The sequence below is a fragment of the Branchiostoma floridae genome, chromosome 18, assembly GCF_000003815.2.
Source record: "Branchiostoma floridae strain S238N-H82 chromosome 18, Bfl_VNyyK, whole genome shotgun sequence".
In the NCBI taxonomy this organism is placed as follows: Eukaryota; Metazoa; Chordata; class Leptocardii; order Amphioxiformes; family Branchiostomatidae; genus Branchiostoma; species Branchiostoma floridae.
Window position 1 is genome coordinate 3,408,693 of NC_049996.1, and position 17,426 is coordinate 3,426,118.

At 45.1% G+C, this 17,426-nt stretch overlaps 1 protein-coding gene across 1 annotated transcript in view; it reads right to left on the minus strand.

Moving 5' to 3' along the window:
• The window catches only part of LOC118405988, a 62,821-nt gene that overhangs the window by 25,396 nt on the left and 19,999 nt on the right, over nt 1-17,426 (minus strand). The window contains exons 3-4 of the mRNA XM_035805842.1: nt 9,695-9,804; nt 7,786-8,960 (exon numbers count right to left, since the gene is read on the minus strand). Of these exons, the coding sequence (XP_035661735.1) occupies nt 7,786-8,960; nt 9,695-9,804 (1,285 nt within the window). The remainder of the gene's footprint in view (nt 1-7,785; nt 8,961-9,694; nt 9,805-17,426) is intronic.

Genomic DNA, 17,426 nt, shown 5'->3' on the forward strand with positions numbered 1-17,426 from the left:
TCTACAGCAATTATAAGAGCATATGATACTCCTACCCTGCACAGATCCTTCGTCCAGCTTTTTCGCTGAGCACAAACAACCCCTACTGCTAAAACAGCTTTTGTACCAATGGGCTTTCGTAGGTCCAAGTAGCCTGACGTGATAGCCAGCCCAGCTAGACAGCCCAGGTAGACAGCCCAGGTAGACAGCCCAGCCTTTTCCGTAAACCCATATATTATTACGTTTGTCCAATTTCTATTATTTTTCCAACGACCTTTGGGGTCTGCTCGAGGTAAATACTCCCATGCGCGCCTCATACGGGCTTAAATATATACGCAGGTGTGACCCCACCTATAGGTAGAACCAAGAATTATGCGGCAAGCTCTTTTTTGCACGTTCTCTATGGCCCTAGACTGGGCATTCCTGGGTGCCATATCGGACACGCGTATTCTAAGATAGGTCGTATAAATCCACAGAAAACTAATGTCAAGTCACTAGAGTCTAGACCATGCCTCTTTAACACTCGTAGCAGGTACAGCCTGCGGCTGCCTTTGCTGACCATCATGTTGACGTGGATGTCCCACTTAAGGTTAGCCTGTAAGATCACCCCTAGGATCTTCGCGAATTCAACTACTTCAAGTGTCGTTGACTTAACAGTCACTACAGGTGGGGGAGGACGGTTTCGCATAAAGCATATTAGCAGTACTATGCACTCGGAGGGGTTTAGTTGTATGTACCACTCCTAGCAACAGTTAAAAGACGCAAACTGCAGTGGTTCGGGCATGTTACCAGACACAACAACCTGGCCAAGACAATCCTGCAGGGAACAGTGGAGGGAGGGCGTCGTCGCGGACGTCAACGCAAAGCTTGGCAGGACAACATCGGTGACTGGACGGGCCTCAGCCTACAGGAGAGGCTAAACCTGGCTAGGGAGAGACGAACCTGGAGGCAACTCTCTGTCTTCATAACGTTAGCTACCTTGTCCCCCCAACGACCTGGAGGTCAAGGGACTAGGTAGGTAGGTAGGTAGTAGTTGGCTTCTGAAGCCGGACGCGGTCTAGAGTCAGTCAATCAATCCACAGACCCGCAGCAGGTTTTGGTGCGACTCTTCCCAGTACTTGGACTCCAGGAGCTGCTTTTTGAACAATGCTGCTTTCTCGAATTCTGCTTCAGAGTATTCCAAGGTGTCTGCGATCTTCTTGGCCCATTCTCTTGCATCCTCAACCTGATCGGTCTCCCTCACACTTGTTTCAACGATCCTGTACCTCATGTCTGGATGACACTTCTTCTCCTTAATCAAGTCCTTGATCATATCAGCCAGTCCTGACTTGTCAGAGATGAGTACAGGGATGCCCGCTGCGATCGCCTCCAGGCCGATCAGTCCGAACGGCTCGGCACGGGACGGCATCAGGACCAGGTGGGCCTGCTTCATGTCTTTAGCGATGTCCTCCTGGGTTCCACACGGCAGCAGCGTGGGTTTGATCTTCCCACTGTGCAGGTTTTCCTCGAGGATTTTCTTGCTCGCTTCCCAGCCATCTTCGTCTATCCCGCGAACCCGCAGCTTGACGTTTGGGATCTTCTCTACGACCTCCCCAATGGAACGAGCTGCCAGGTCGTGACCTTTCAGCTTTTCCACTTCGGTCACCCTCCCGACAGTCAGCACAACTTTCTCCCCTCCTCCTGGTTTTACAGAGATGGCTTCGAATATCGGAGATGGTCTTGGAAGGAAAATCAGGTGTTCTGTTGGTTTGCTGTCTCCAAGCGACCTGTACTTCGTCTCGTAGTGGTCGTAGATTCTTCTTCCCAGAGAGAACACGGCATCTGCGTTCTTGGTGTCTTCCAGGATGTCTCCCACTTTCTTCCCCGCAGCCATCGCTTTCTGAGCTCCCTTGTAGTGCTCCGTGTCTTCTGGCATGTCGTGGTTGAAAAGGACCAGCTTTGCGTGTCGACAGCGGTTCTCTTGTATGCTCTTCGCAGCTTCACTTGTGACCTCCGCGTGGCCTACAATGCACGTCAGATCCTGCGGTATATCTGGATAGTGAATGCTGTGGTAGTCAGTTAACCATTCCAAAGATGGCGCCTTCTTCTTCCTTGAACTTTGGACAGGCAAATGCAGAATGACACCGTCCTCTGTGGCACACCTCTTGTCGTCTTCAGATGCTTGCAGAGCTGTACTATGGACTGTAGCGCCATGCTGATGCAGGAACTGCGCCACCTGACGGTTGACGGTCGAAGTGTCTTCGTGGAACGTACCGTACTTATCGCTTACCAACAGAACGGACGTGGCGGCTGCAAAAATAACGAAAACGTTTCACCATAAATCAAATATTACAGACAGGACGAATGGAAGGCAAGAGACCCATCAGCTGTTTTTAAGGAGCAAAAGGATGGTTTTCCTAAATCTATTCATTTGCTATAAGACGTGTAATGCAGCCACTACCAGGCCATGAATCGGTGTCAAGGTGCCACTGCAAATCATTTTGTCCAGATGGCAAGTATCTGAAAAAGTGCACCAACCTATTCAGGGGTGTAATATATAAATGTAAATTAGTTTTGGTCAGTCCACATTGCTTCAGATGAATTGCTTCGATTGGTTACTGGATTCAATAGAATATCGACAATGATTATCAGATTGTTGTGAAAATGATGTCTGGCAAATATCTTTTTAATTATTTCTTTCACATCACATCAAGACCCTATCCATACCTCGTTCGGGTATCGAGGAGGCACTGTGACTGGGCTGTTGCATTTTGGACTTTGTCTCTCCATCTGTGGTCGAAGTAAAGTAGTAATATGTAAGTAATGTCCTTATGTTACAATTTTAAGACTTATGTTACAATTTTAAGACCATATATCCGTGCACAAAATAAAGCGCTTACCAACAAGCTTTCGATCAGTCCTCTGATCCTTCTCAAGTTGAAATGACCCAAAACCTAAGACACACATCCGGAACGGAAGTGTGACGTCAGTAAAGGGTCAAAAGTGCTGTAAGTAATGTCATTTTACTTTCAAATACGCTCCAATATGGATCTGTGCATTCTAGAATTGATCAAACTAGTCGTGTTCTTTCTAAAAGTAATGAAAATGATGATTCATATGACATATCTAGTCTCCAACCGGTTCTTTCGGTCAGCAGACCGTACCCAAGATGCTGCTCCCCCTCCCCCATGGATAACAAAGCCAAGTATTTTCTATTGCCTGTATCTGACGACAGTTAGATTCAGGCACACAAATGATGATAGTTTTACCTTTTCCTGGTTTCATTTCCAACGCCAGGCTTTTGTCGATCTCGGCTCCATCCCTCTGCAGATGCCTGCTTATCTCATCTGCCAAACGAAAAGATTTTGAGCACGATGTATACGGGTAAAGCTGGAATGCACGTTACAGTCATCCTCCTACGCAGGGACATCCAACAGTCAAACTGCCTGTCTGGATGTGCACTGCTCTTTCAACCATCACCCTTAGTTCCTGTGGACGCCCCCCCCCCCCCAAACCAGCTGTCAGCCAATCAGAGAATAGGCTTTCCGTTTTCAAAAGCTATCTCGCATGTACAGGGGTAACCTCATTAATATTTATAAGCAGGGCGGTCAGGAACCAAGGGTGATGGTTGAAAGAGCAGGGCACATCCAGACCGGCAGTTTGGCTGTTGGATGTCCCTGCGTAGGAGGATGGTTACAGTAAGGGGTAACACTTTGTTCTTCATTGATTTGTGTTATCCCAGAGAGTTACCATATTGTACCCAGAGCATGTATCTGCTTATAGGGGCAGGCAAGTGGTGTTTTCAAATCATTTTATAAAGCTACTGTTTGATGTTCTTACTTGTTCACAACTGATCAATGTCACTTAATTGGTCTTTACGCTAAACACAAACATCAGAAAATCGTCGTAGTCGCCGGAAAGGAAATGATAGACCAATGACTTGTCGGGCAATAACCCTAGTTGACGCAGCCGCAGAAGGCCCAAATTGAGTCAGTATTTTAGCCTATTTTCGACTTGTAGCAGGAAAATGTAAGAAACATTTGATATTGGTGAGACAGTGTAGGGTGCAGACGTTCAGATTAGGCAAAAAAACAAATTTTTTTTAGGCCTGTGCTGACCCCTGATTTGAAGTGGTCAGTCCCTAAATTGAGGTCATGAGATGCCAAGATGGCAGCACATTTGAAGGCTACGTGAACTTTCGCTGGTCGGAATTTTAAAAAAATCAGACTTTTGGACACTTGAGATAGCGGGCTGCTGTGTGGGGTGAGTTCTTCTAACCTGGAATGTTCACGGATGAGGTTATGACACCCTGAACTTGCCTATGCCTATTTTTACATTATCGCCAATACAGATTTCCATTAGTGTTCACTGCTCTGTACCTTCGTCAAAGTAGAGGAAAACTGCCGCTGATGGGATCCGGCGTCTGGGGTCAGTTAGTGGTTCTCCGGACTCAGCATGATGTCGACTGAAATGGACGACTCCTTGGCTGTACACCTTCTTGGCTGGGTATGGAGGCTTCAGAATCAGGACTACGGTGCACCTGTTGCAGTCAGCCGGCGGGAAGTAGAAGTTGATACCACCTGAAACATCTAGGGGGACGCCAATCACTTCTTTACTCTCGTCAAACTTGGCATCTATCCTTTCTTCCTCACCCATGACGATGCGTTGTTGAAACGGCGCAACCTTCAACATGTTGGCAGCTTGGAAAAACTCTGTTGGATCATCGTCCTTGTGAACACACATGAGGTGGATGTTGTTGTTGTCTGTTGTTGCCTGGTTTGGGTTTATGATAAGGAACACTTTGTCTTCGGTGTATCTGTTCCAACACACCTGGAATGCCTCAGTTGCGTCTGCAGATGCGGATGTTGATAATACCTTTAACTCTCTCGTAGCACTTTCTTCTGCTCCCCCTTGTTTGGATGCCTCATCCTGCTGACCTGGTTTTCTTGAAATACTTTCTTCTGCCGCAGCCTCATTGGCTGTCTCATCAGGGTTCCCCGATTTTGTTGTGATGGTTTCTTCTACTGACCCCTGACTTGCTGCGTCACCCTGGTTCCCTTGACCTCTTGTGATGCTTTCATCTGCTGCCCCCTGGTTGGTTGACTCATCAACTTTTCCCGGTTCTCTTAGGTTACTTTCTTCAGCTACCTCCTGATTGGCTGGCTCCTCCTGGTTTCCTGTACCGTCGCCACTAGAGGTAGAATTTTCGCCATCATTTCCACTTTCTTTGGCACCGGCAATCCTAACGAAGAAAAACGAAATCAAACAAAACAAGGCGAATTATTAAATAAAGCATATCAACAATCACATACATAGTTGCATAAATGTAAAAATAGATTTTTGACAATTCAAAACATATCAGACTTTGTACGTGAAACGAAAAATGATCTAAAACTTAACATAATATTCCTTGTTCATTACATCTTATTATACCCATTTCCTCCAAAACATACTAAAAATCTCATTTTAAAAAATTCCCTGGGGAATACTCAGATGATTCTACTACGCATGCGTGGAAAAATTCCTCACATGCCTACGAAAGTTTGGGAATTCTTGTCAAACGGTCGCACACTATACTATTAGGCTCGCCCCTGGGGCGTCGCCAAAAAGATTGCTGTCTATTAAGGACCATGCATTACCCGCAGAAGTGTCTGGTTGTGAATGTCACTGCGTCCTCTGTCTCTTGAAACTCCAGCCTTAGCGAAGTCCACTGGGGATGATGTGGCTTTCTCTCCATCAGGACGACTTTGTCTGCGTTGCAATCTTCCGTCTTCCATGCCCACGGCAGGGTAACTCTCACGTCCTGTAAGAAATCTTTCTCCTGTTCCTGGTGCACGGTCAGTACCGGCGTCACAGCTGAGAAAGCGTTTGTCAAGCAGTCGTCAATGGGCAGCTTCTCGACCTTACAAAAAAGATAAAGTGGTTAAGAAAACAATACAGCTTCTTGTCGGATTTGGAGTGACATGCAACTAAGTACATGCCATTATAACAAAACTACAAAATTGTTTATAGTTTGAACATCTCTTACCTACACATAAACCAACTGAGTGCCATTGCAAAAATGATCATGAAGAATCTACAAAGTAGACCAAAAGTTTACCTCCAAGGACAGGGACCTTTCCGTCTCGACGCATCCTTCTGGAAACACAAGAGTGACACCGTCCTCTTCAAGCGTGCAGCCTTCTGGTTTGATTGTGTACGTGTTCAGCATAACAGAGGACGACGCCTGTTGAAACGAAAGTGATATTATTTACAAAATGGCACAAAATATGTATGGGGACATGTGATCATAATGGACGTTGCATTGTATCCACGTACCTTCCTTAGGATTTCTGCAGCAGTAAGACTGATTTTGGTACTGGACAGGGGTTCTTCGGTCATCGGTACTTCTGTAGATGGCATATCCAACATCCCAGCACAACGTCTGCCGAGCACCTCCAGCAAACGCTCCCTGGTCCCTTCAGGATAGACGAAGACCGGAAACACCAGGTTCTTGTTCTGCACGGGGAACTCGTACCCAAGCGTAGACCAATGTTTACCATGGAGAGCCTGTGGTGTGATGATTGGTACGACCATTCTGGCGTTACGTTTGAGAAGATGATCCAAGATCTTGTCAGGGAGGAACTCTCCTGGTTCGATGACGTCTTCGCAAACTGTTACACCGTACCTGTTGGACGACTTGTCAACCTGCCCCAAAAGTGGCTGGACGAGCTTGTCATTGTAGTCTCCAACGTGGATGATAACAATGTCATTCCCTAGAAATCAGAAAGTGATTCGTGAACATTTGATCGATGAGAAAACAGAGTGTCAGGCAAATAAGCTGTTATACAATACAGAGCTATTGAATATAGAAACGGGGGGATAAAATGGAAACATCCTCCTACGCACGGTCCCCAATGGCACTATCTGACTGCCTGTTTGGGCCCTGCTGTCTGGAGGCCCACCAGCGGTTACTGTGAGCGTCGCCACAAACCAGCTGTCAGCCAATCAGAGAATAGGCCTTTCTTGGCCTTTTTTGTTTTCGAAAGGGATCTCGTAAAGGCCTGATTGGGCGCCTATTGACTGATTCCCATATAAGGGTAATCTCATTAATATTTATAAGCAGGGCGGTCAGTAACTGATCTGAGTGCTCCAGACAGCAGAGGTGACCACAAGGAGTTTCGACAAGACTGTGGTCCCTCTGCGTAGTAGAATGAACGGAAAGATGAGTTTGAAGCAGTCATTACCTCTCTCTTCTCTGAGGAACATAGGTGCTCTCTCTGGCAGGCAAACCTCCACAGACGCGCCCAGCAAGCGACGACACACGTCTCCGGCATCGTTGACGGTAGCAACCAACTCTTGGAACCTGCTGACGAATGTGAGCTCGCGCCTGATCCGATCACACTTTGCCAGATTCAGCCCTCCACACGTCTCCATACAGTTCAGGACAGGACCGATCGTGTGGACTGCAGTGATGTCAGCTAGTCTCATTGTGGGCTCTATCAGCACAGGTCCGTCACCACCTGCGTTTTCTGCACGTGCAAAATGTTTCCATTAGTTAGGTAGTCTCATGCCCTTCCTTTATCAAAGCAAATGTGTCATGCAAAATGAGAAAACAAACATGGTGTACCTGCATGGGACATCCCCTGTGCACCGCTACCACGCATCCAGACGGCGTTAAAGGCTTCTGGAATACTGATGTCAAAACTTTCAGTTAGCAACAGTACAGATAGTAAAGTAATAGGACAGTACACAGAAAGTGATCACCAGACACCCTCTTGCATGTATGGGCTAATCAAATGAAAGGGTATGATTTGCTAAAAAAAAAACATGTATAATTGGCCTCACCGACTGGACCCCATTGCCGTTTCTTGCCCGATGTCAGAGAGCGGGTGGAATGATAGTTTGCCAGCTCCTTCATCTGACTCCTCCCCGAAGCACCAGTCATACTGGATGGAGGGAATCCACTTCTCCTTGATCTCGAACAGACAGCTGCTGAGGAACTTTCTAACGGGAAGACCCTGTGTGAACACCGCCTGGTCTTCAGCTTCAGCCGACAGAAGCTCCACCTTCAGGTAGTGCTTCACCTTGGTTACCACGAACTGTTGCTTTGCATCATCGGTAGGAAAGCGGCCGCAGCCTGCGAACACATGGGACTCTTCAAGACCAAACCTGCGCACACAGATCGCTTGTAGACGGTAGAACATACCACTTGGTAGGAACATGTTATCGAATTCGACATACAGAGGGTACCGGAATCTGCTCAAGTGCCCAGGATACAAGGTGCTGTCGTCAGGCTTTGCGGCCAGAAGAGATGGCACGAAGTAGATCTCTTCTTTCTCAGGCTGCTGCGTTGTGTCATCAAACCCACGGATCGGCGTGGCGTTGCAGATGAGGTAGTACTTCTCCATCAGTCGCTTCAGGAAAGGCTTGTTACGGAGTAGGTAGGGTTTCTGCATCTTCTGATCTGCTTTGGTCCAGATGATTGTCAACAACCTGTCACTGAGGATCCCTTCGTTCTCCAGCCTCCTCCACATCTCGGCAACCTCCCCACCCATGCTCCTGTCTTGTTGGTACTCAGGAACGGTAATGATGGTCTTGAAGACGTCAATCATCACCTGGGGACGAAGGGCCACGTGATCACGGAGGACGGGTTCGTTGATGAAGATGATGTCACCAAGGTCGTGCAGGAAGGTCAAGATGTCGGCAACATGACTGTCGTCCGTGATGCCCACGTCATCACTCAGGGCCAGATCTACAGCATCTTGGAAAGGGCAGAAAGGGTCGTCCTCTCTCCTCTTGTCCATCAGTTTGGACTTCAGATGAAGCCAGGTTATCGGCACCTTCTGGCCCATGTACCACTGAGACTTCGCCACCTCACGGAGGTACTCTCGGAGCTCGTCAATGTCGCTGTTGTCCTCGCTGAAGTTGTCGATGACAAAAATCTTTGGTAAGACGTGTTTGCCGGCAGCCATACCACTGATGTGGTCAAGTATGTCTTTCTTGTACTCCTCAATCTCAGACTGAAACCAAGAGCATAGATTCAGCTGATGAAGATATATTGATTGATTTGAGAAATCAAAATCAACCAAGGCCAAATCATTCAGCCATTGATACAAAGTGAAAGCTCCCTGGAAACACAAGGCCAACCCCTACTCGTGTCTACATTGAAATTGAGAAGATGAACAAAGACCTAAGTGACGAGACCTCAGAGTAAGTAGTACTAGAGGCAACTCTGGACAGTACCAGCAGCCTTCTGGGTCAAAGCGCTACAGGACAAGCGCCATCCCGGCCATTGCAGAAACGCTGAACGAACTCTAAATGTACTTTACTTCTCAGTCACACTACTACAATTATGGCCTCCTCATGCGGACGTACGAACTCTTTTTTACAAAGTTGTCTTGTTTTAAAAGTCTGTATAAAGTCAAACCTGTAAATAGCGGGATTTCTTGAACGTAACAAATTTTGTATCACGTCGATTTTGTATTTCAAGTAGTAACTATTGTTTTAACAACGTTCATAAAGTTTTTCTAATTGATGTACTGTTCATGATTGTTATATCCTCGTAATTCAGCCCCATAGGCTGCCAAGAGGACTATTATGCATATTGCTCAATATTGCTCAATAAACCAGTCTACTACTACTACTACTAGTGATTTCTTCCATGGCATTAACGAAAGGTAGATTAAGATTTTCAAAGAATTCCATGTAGGGTTAAGTTGAAAATGAATAAATGAATGAATGAGGTGCTGAATACCTCGGTGACCATGTCCTTGTGTGTGAGGACCAAGACGATAGGTGGCTTGTCCTTCCGTTTGTGCACCAGGCCGTGTGTGCGAACTGAGTTCAGCCAGTGGTCCAGGTAGTCTAAACAGGTACGAGGTACAGTAGTTTATTTCAATCTCATCATTTTAACAATCATGCACCAGTAAATGTAATTCAAGTTCAATTTCAGTAGTCGCCATGTTCTGGCAAACGTTTACAGTATGACGGTAAGCTCTCGTTTACCGTCATAATGTGACATTCAAGCGATACGTACCTCTTCCAGTGACTAGGTTGTCCGCTGATGCCTTGTAGTCCTGATCAGGAACTGGGTCTGACAGCTTCTGCAGTAGAGACATGACAAGGATGTAGATCCCGCGGGGGGTGAAGAAGCACTGGTGCGAGCCGTAGTACGAGGCCTGGCCGCCGAAGTCCCAGATGGAGAGACGCGGGTGTTCGGCTGTTCCAAGCTGCTCCTCGGTTACGCCACCTTGGAGTCGCTCTTTTGCTTTCGTTATGACATCATCCGGAATGTTCTGTGCTTGCTGCTGTACTGTTACATCACCTTGTGGTCGCTGTTGGTGCTGTGATTGTTGTGATGTATCCTTGCCTGCACTTTCTGCTCTACCTGGAAAGAAATCTTTTATGTTTTAATTGATCTTACTCGAAATGTAAAGAATGTGCCTGGACGATCTTCAGGTAGCCCCTTTCAAGGTGGTATCTTTTGGTTTTCCTGTAGGAACTACCGCTCGAGTATTTGGCTCGAGACCAAGAGGTCGCGGGTTCGAATCCGGCTGTCGTGTCACCGATCTTGTGCTCTTGGGAAAAGCACTTTACACGACTTTCCTCACTTTACTCAGGTGAAAATGAGTACCTAGCTTCGGCTAGGGCCGTCCCTCAGATAGGACGTTACATGGAGGTCCTGTGTCTGGGGAGAGCCATACCCCAGGCACGTTAAAGAACCCCCACACGATGGTGCGGTGTGAGATGGTGCAAATCTTTCCGTCTAGAATTGGTGATTCTCCACAAATCACCCGGACTCCAGGAAGAATAGTGACATATAGTCACTAATAGAGATCTGTATAACCAAATCCAAACTAAACCAAATCCAAACTAAACCAAATCAAACAAAACCAAACTACCAACTCAATCTGCTACTGGTGAACGTCGTTAAGCCCCAAAGGCAGAAAACATATCGAAGAACAACATTGAATATAAACAACTTATTTTAAACTACACTGTCCAGGTCTATGTTTCTATTGTGCATTTCTAACTAATTGAGAAATGTAGATAAAAAAAGTTTCTTACTACTCTCTTCCAGCGTTGCAGTCTGTTGATTTTGTGTCTGTTCCTCACTATCTTCCATATTTGCTGTCTGTAGACTTCGTGACGGTGTCTCCTCTTTTAGTGGTTCATTTTTCTGCGTCTGAAACGTCTGCTCTCCTGTTTCTTCCTTTGGTTTTTGAATCCCAGCATCTTATGTGAACAAGATGAAACCAGTAAGACATCAATGGTACTCTAAGTCTTCCAATGTTCCTAAAATTCGAACCATACCAATGCGAATGACCATGCAAATGTAGCTGCCATCCTTCGTGTCCTATATAGCTATACATACAGTATATGTGGACTATCAAGCTTTTATGGTTCTTCTTGTCGCTTGCTTGATCCTCTACGTTGACATTAGTGCTCTGTGTACATATCATGCTATGATAGACGTCAGCGTCATTACATACCCGTTGGGGTTTTGCTGTCACTCTGCTGCTGGACTACTTCTTGGGGTTGTGACATTGTCAGTGTTACTGATTTGTCCCGTTCTTGTTGCTCCGCTAAGCGTTCTGCCATGGTTTCCTTGAACTCGTCTGGCTCCTCTGTAATCAAAACGTTATGTATTGCACATTATCATATAGCCAGGGGACGTTGACAAATCAGAAGTCCCCATTTCATGTTGGTTATGACGTCATAACACATGGAAAATAATTTAACAGCCGTGCATTAAATAGTTTCATTAACACACGTGTGTTAATGATTTTGGAAAGCTTGAGCCAATCAGAAAGACAGACACGCAGGACTCAATCAGAATGAAAGATACATGAATCAGAATAGCACAGAGCTAGGAGGAAAGACCTGAGCCCGGAGAGAGCCTGATCATGAATACAGTTAATGAATACAGGAGTTTGCAAGTTTGTGTAGGCTATATAATAATAACGTTAATGACACGCCTGTTCCTCGGTGTACATGGTGTGATAACGCCTGGTCCTTTGCTATAACCACCTAATAAAACAAGGTGGATTCATTCGGTGGTTATAGCAAAGGACCAAGCGTTATCACACCATATACACCTCGGGGCGGGTCATTAACCCTTAATTAATTGTTGTAGCTGAGGCTATTCTAATAATTTCATTTCCAACTAGGACATATTAAGACCCAATGTTTTGTAATATACAGTTTTCAAGAACTTGTAAGATATCTGAAAAAACGAGTACCTATCATGGCATAGCATGTGTTGATATGTCCATACAGCAATCAGATTTCGAACCTTTTGCCTTCCGCCAAGTCTTAGTCATCACGCTCGGTGAGATCTCGATACCGTCTGTTATCGGTTCATCCTCCACAGCCTCCTCTCCCGTCAGCCTCCTGACGACACAAGTCTTCCCGGATCTGTACTGACCAACCACGAGCCCGCGCGTGCTGTGTACCGGTCGCGCCCCCTGGCGGCAGGCCTGGGAGTACAGTTGCTGCATACCAGGACCACGCAGCTGTATTTCGAGTGGAATACTGCTTTCTTCTGTTTGCCTGCTGTTTCCCTTTACGGTACATATAAACTGGTTAACGTTCTTAATATGATAAAAGCTGTTATGTTTAAATTGTACGCCATACGTACATGTATGATAATCTCCAAGCAGATCCTACGGCAGCATAAGATAGTGTCAAAAGCTGGCAGAGGAGTGAATTCGGCATAGGAGTGTGTTTGGTCCTATTGGGTTCACTCCTCTGCCAGCTTATGATACAATGAGAAACACACGGAATTATATATTTTGTTTGAAAGAAACAACCTTTTTGACACAATCAAAACAATATTTCCAACTTTTCACCAGCTAGTAGACTCCAAAAAACTACATTCCTGTTCAAATCACAGAACCCACTAATCATTAAAAACGTGGGACTTTCATCTGCCACTGGCTCCAAAGAAGAAGTCAAACCTCCCAGGAAAGAATGTAGAATCATGCATATAGATAGCCATATAGAATAGACACTCGTTACTTTTTACTGTCTGTACCCTTGCAATTAGCCTATTAAGATCGTTCTTTGGACTTCGGCGGAGTATAGTCCGAGTCGACTGGAAACTCACTCACAAGCACACAAGAAAGTGTCCGCAGTGGTCGTGGGGTTCACATCAGCAGCAGCAGTGATCCATCGAAAATGCGCGCGTAAACCCAGCCTATTTTAATTGTGCGACACTCCAACATGTCAAACGCCTGTAGTAATCCCCAACCCTTACCCTGTCCAGCTGTGCTTTAGCCTTCTTTAGGAGTTCAGCAATACCAACATGTCCTTCTGAAGCTGCCCTGTCAAATGGCGTGAGTCCAAACTGTGACAGTAAGGGATAGAGATAATGTTAAATAGCAAGTGAACTTATCATATCAAACACTATGTGTGTGACGGTTAACACTAAGAAATATCAATCAACAGTAGTGCTCATCAACCCTTACCTGATCCAAACTGTCTAACTGTGCTCCAGCTTCCAGCAATACCAAAAACAACACCAGCAACACTTAAAAAAATACCAATCACCAGTAGTAAGCAACAGCCCTTACCTTATTCATAATGTCCACATCATTATACTAGATATACTAAATATGCATGACGTTAAACACTCAAACATGTCAAACACCTGTAGCAATCACCAAACATTACGGTAAATATGCGTGAAGTTACTCAAGCATGTCATCACCAGTAGGAATAAACAACCCTTACCCGATCCCAACTTCCCACCCGTGCTCCAGCCTCCAGGAGGAGTTCAGCAACACCAACATGTCCTCCTGAAGCTGCCGCGTGAAGTGGCGTGGCTTCAAACTGTGACAGTAAGGAATAGGCGTGATCTGAATAGCAAGTAAACTCATTTTCATAATAAACACTATGTGTGTTACATTTAACACTCAAACATATCAATCACCAGTAGTAAGCAACAACCCTTACCGGATATCCACTGTCCACCGGTGCACCAGTCTTCAGGAGGAGTTCAGCAACACCAACATGTCCTCCTGAAGCTGCCTCATGAAGTGGCGTGGCTCTAGACTGTGACAGTAAGGAATAGAGACGATGTAGAATAGCAAGTGTACTCATCATCATATTAAACACTATGTGTTTGACGTTTAACACTCAAACATGCCAATCGCCAGTAGTTACCATAAACCCTTACCAGATCCGTACTATCCACCCGTGCCCCGGCCTTCATGAGCAGTTCAGCAACACCAACATGTCCTCTTGAAGCTGCCCTGTGAAGTGGCGTGTCTCCAACCTGTGACAGTAAGGAATAGAGACGATGTAGAATAGCAAGTGAACTCATTATCATAACAAACACTATGTGTGTGGCGCATAACACTCAAATATATCAATCACCGGTAGTTATCATCAACTATTACCTGATCCAAACTGTCTAACTGTGCTCCAGCCTCCAGAAGGAGTTCAGCAACACCAACATGCCCTCCTGAAGCTGCCCTGTGAAGTGGTGTGGCTCCAGCAAGAGTACTACTCATTATTATATCATCACACTATGTGTGTGGCGTTTAACAATCAACTATATCAATCACCAGTAGTAACCAACAATCCTTACGTCATCCGTAATGTCCAGCCGTGCTCCAGCCTTCAGGAGGAGTTCAGCAACACCAACATGTCCTCCTGAAGCTGAACAGTGAAGTGGCGTGGCTTTAAACTGTGGAAGTAAGGAATACAGAGGATGTTAGATAGCAAGGGAGGTCTTTACCATTATCATAATACAATTAACATTAATAATTTTTTTTAACACTCAAACATGTCAAACACCTATAGTAATCATCGAATACTTACCTATTCCGTTATGTCCGCCTGTGCTCCAGCCTTCAGGAGGAGTTCAGCAACACCAACATGTCCTCCTGAAGCTGCCTTGTGAAAGTGGCGGGGCTCCATACTGTAACAGTAAGGAATAGAGATGATGTAGAATAGCATGTGAACTCATTTTCATAACAAACACTATGTGTGTAACGTTTAACAATCAAACATATCAATCACCAGTAGTATGCAACAACCCTCACCTTATCCTCAGTGTCCGCCCGTGCTCCAGCCTTCAGGAGGAGTTCAGCAACACCAACATGTCCTCCTTCAGCTGCATTGTGAAGCGGTGTGCCGTCCAACTGTGACAGTAAGGAGTACAGAGGATGTTAGATAGCAAGGGAGGTCTTTACCATTATCATAATACAATTAATATTAATAATTTGTAACACTCAAACATGTCAAACACCTATAGTAATCATCAATCCTTACCCTATCCGTTATGTCCGCCCGTGCTCCAGCCTTCAGGAGGAGTTCAGCAACACCAACATGTCCTCCTGAAGCTGCCTTGTGAAGCGGTGTGCCTTCCAACTGTGACAGTAAGGAATATAGAGGATGTTAGATATCAAGGGGGTTCTTTTCCATTATCATAATACAATTAACATGCATAACTTTTACCACTCAAACATGTCAAACACCCTTACCATATGGCCGTCGTTTTCCTCGACTCTATCCATATTTAACTGCAAACTGGAATGTTACTAATACACTGCATATGAATTATCTGAAGGCTCAAGACGAGCGCCACAGTGAACCAGTGTCACAGTGAACAGTGGGCCGATTCCAGCTTATTCAAAATAGTCAAATTTAGTTTGTATTTCATTTTCATAGTTTTTAGAGGAAATGTGATAGCCCTGCTTTCCCTTTCCCATATCACTTTACTCAAGTTTATTCCCGAAGGTTAACTGTACACAAAGTAAAAAGAAGTGGTATACATTATAGAAAGAAAATGAGATTTAAAGGGAAAAACATCTATTCTAAATCTTCTTCTACTTTTAATTAGCTACTGTAAATGCATTTAAGTTCGCGGGGATTTAATTTCGCGGTAGCGGGAAAAAAGGCTTTTCGCGGTGGATTTAATTTCGCGATAACACCATAGACTGCAGTCTAATACCATTATACCATAATAGAAAAATGTTCGCGGTGGTTTTAATTTCGCGGTAAGTGGTCACCGCGAAAACCGCGAACATTAATCCACCGCGAACATTTCTGCATTTACAGTATTTAATGGGTTTGGCTTCTTTTCCGTATGCAGGGCGAGATGAATTGTCCAACATTTTCATAGAAAAAGGGGTTGGACGACTTAACTTAAACTAAGGGCACAACGTTTACCAACCGTACGTGGATTTTGCCAGGACTTATTTTGAGAGGCCACGTCATCCACTTTTTTCTCAAAACTCATTGCCTTAAGCATCCGTCACTAGCATGAGTATGCGGTCTGCATGCAAGTTACGCAAATGGTGATCATGAGTTGTACGTGCCTACAACGTACGATCTCTGTGCGATTGCCATGTTACCGTATGCAGGCCGTACATACACGTGTTGCGTGCGTTCCGCTTCCTTACTAACTCTACTCTCTGTACGGGGCACACGCGTCGCCCGTACTGGCTCGTACGGGGAAGTTGAAAGCTTTTCATGCACTTAACGTTCTATGGCGTGTCTGCGGTGCCCCGAATCCGTTAGATTCCATACGATTTCGTACAGACGCGGTATCTACCAAATACGGATTCCAAAAGATTGCCCGCGTTTTTGTACATAGACAGCACGCAGTTGCAAGTACGGCGGGTTGTGCCCTTAGCTTTTAGCAAGAGGATTGTTTTTTGTTGGTCGGTGAAGGTGTGAGAAGCTTTTGCTAGTTTCAAGGAAAAAATTTCTTTTTCCAGAATTGTCTTGTAAATATTGACCAATAAAATGTCGTTAGATATATATTAGGTTTTGATTTTCATTCCAACGACCCTAAGTTTTTTACCACCATGTATAAACAAAATATCAATCATTGCTTTCATTTGTTTGAATAGAGCTAGCCCCAACAGATTATCAGACAACGGAAGACTTTTATACAACCCAGCGGTAAGCATTAGGATTGACTCCCTCCGCTAACAGCTGCTTCACTCTGTCCGTGTCTCCTTGTCCTACAGCCAGCCGCAGCGCCTGTAGAGACAGCAGGAACAACTGTCAACACTCATTCAAACAGAGCAACTTATTTTCATCTATAAATGATCTTCTCTTTCTCCCTTACATGTGTCACAGGTTCGTATAGTCCTATCATTTAATGCAGCGGGTGTATGAAATTTCCTCACTGATTATGTAAATTAGGATTTAACTTACGTAATTACCATGTAATTAAATCAAGCATTATTTAATCTATCTGCATATAAAGAAATCACGATGATACTTTTCTCCCTTCTTGAGTTATCATATCTTTATAAGTCTGAAACTAAACCAGCTCCTGTAGTTCCAAAGCAAACGCTAGGGGGTCAAAACCTGCACCTCTTACTCTTCAAAATCACGACCACGGCATGTCCAGAACTCGAGATACCAAAGTCGGACGTTCCGCTGTAGTACTCTAGCAAGCCGGTAGCTGGCCAAATGTAATATTTTTGAGGTCCTATGAAGGCCTACCGATGCAACATATCAAA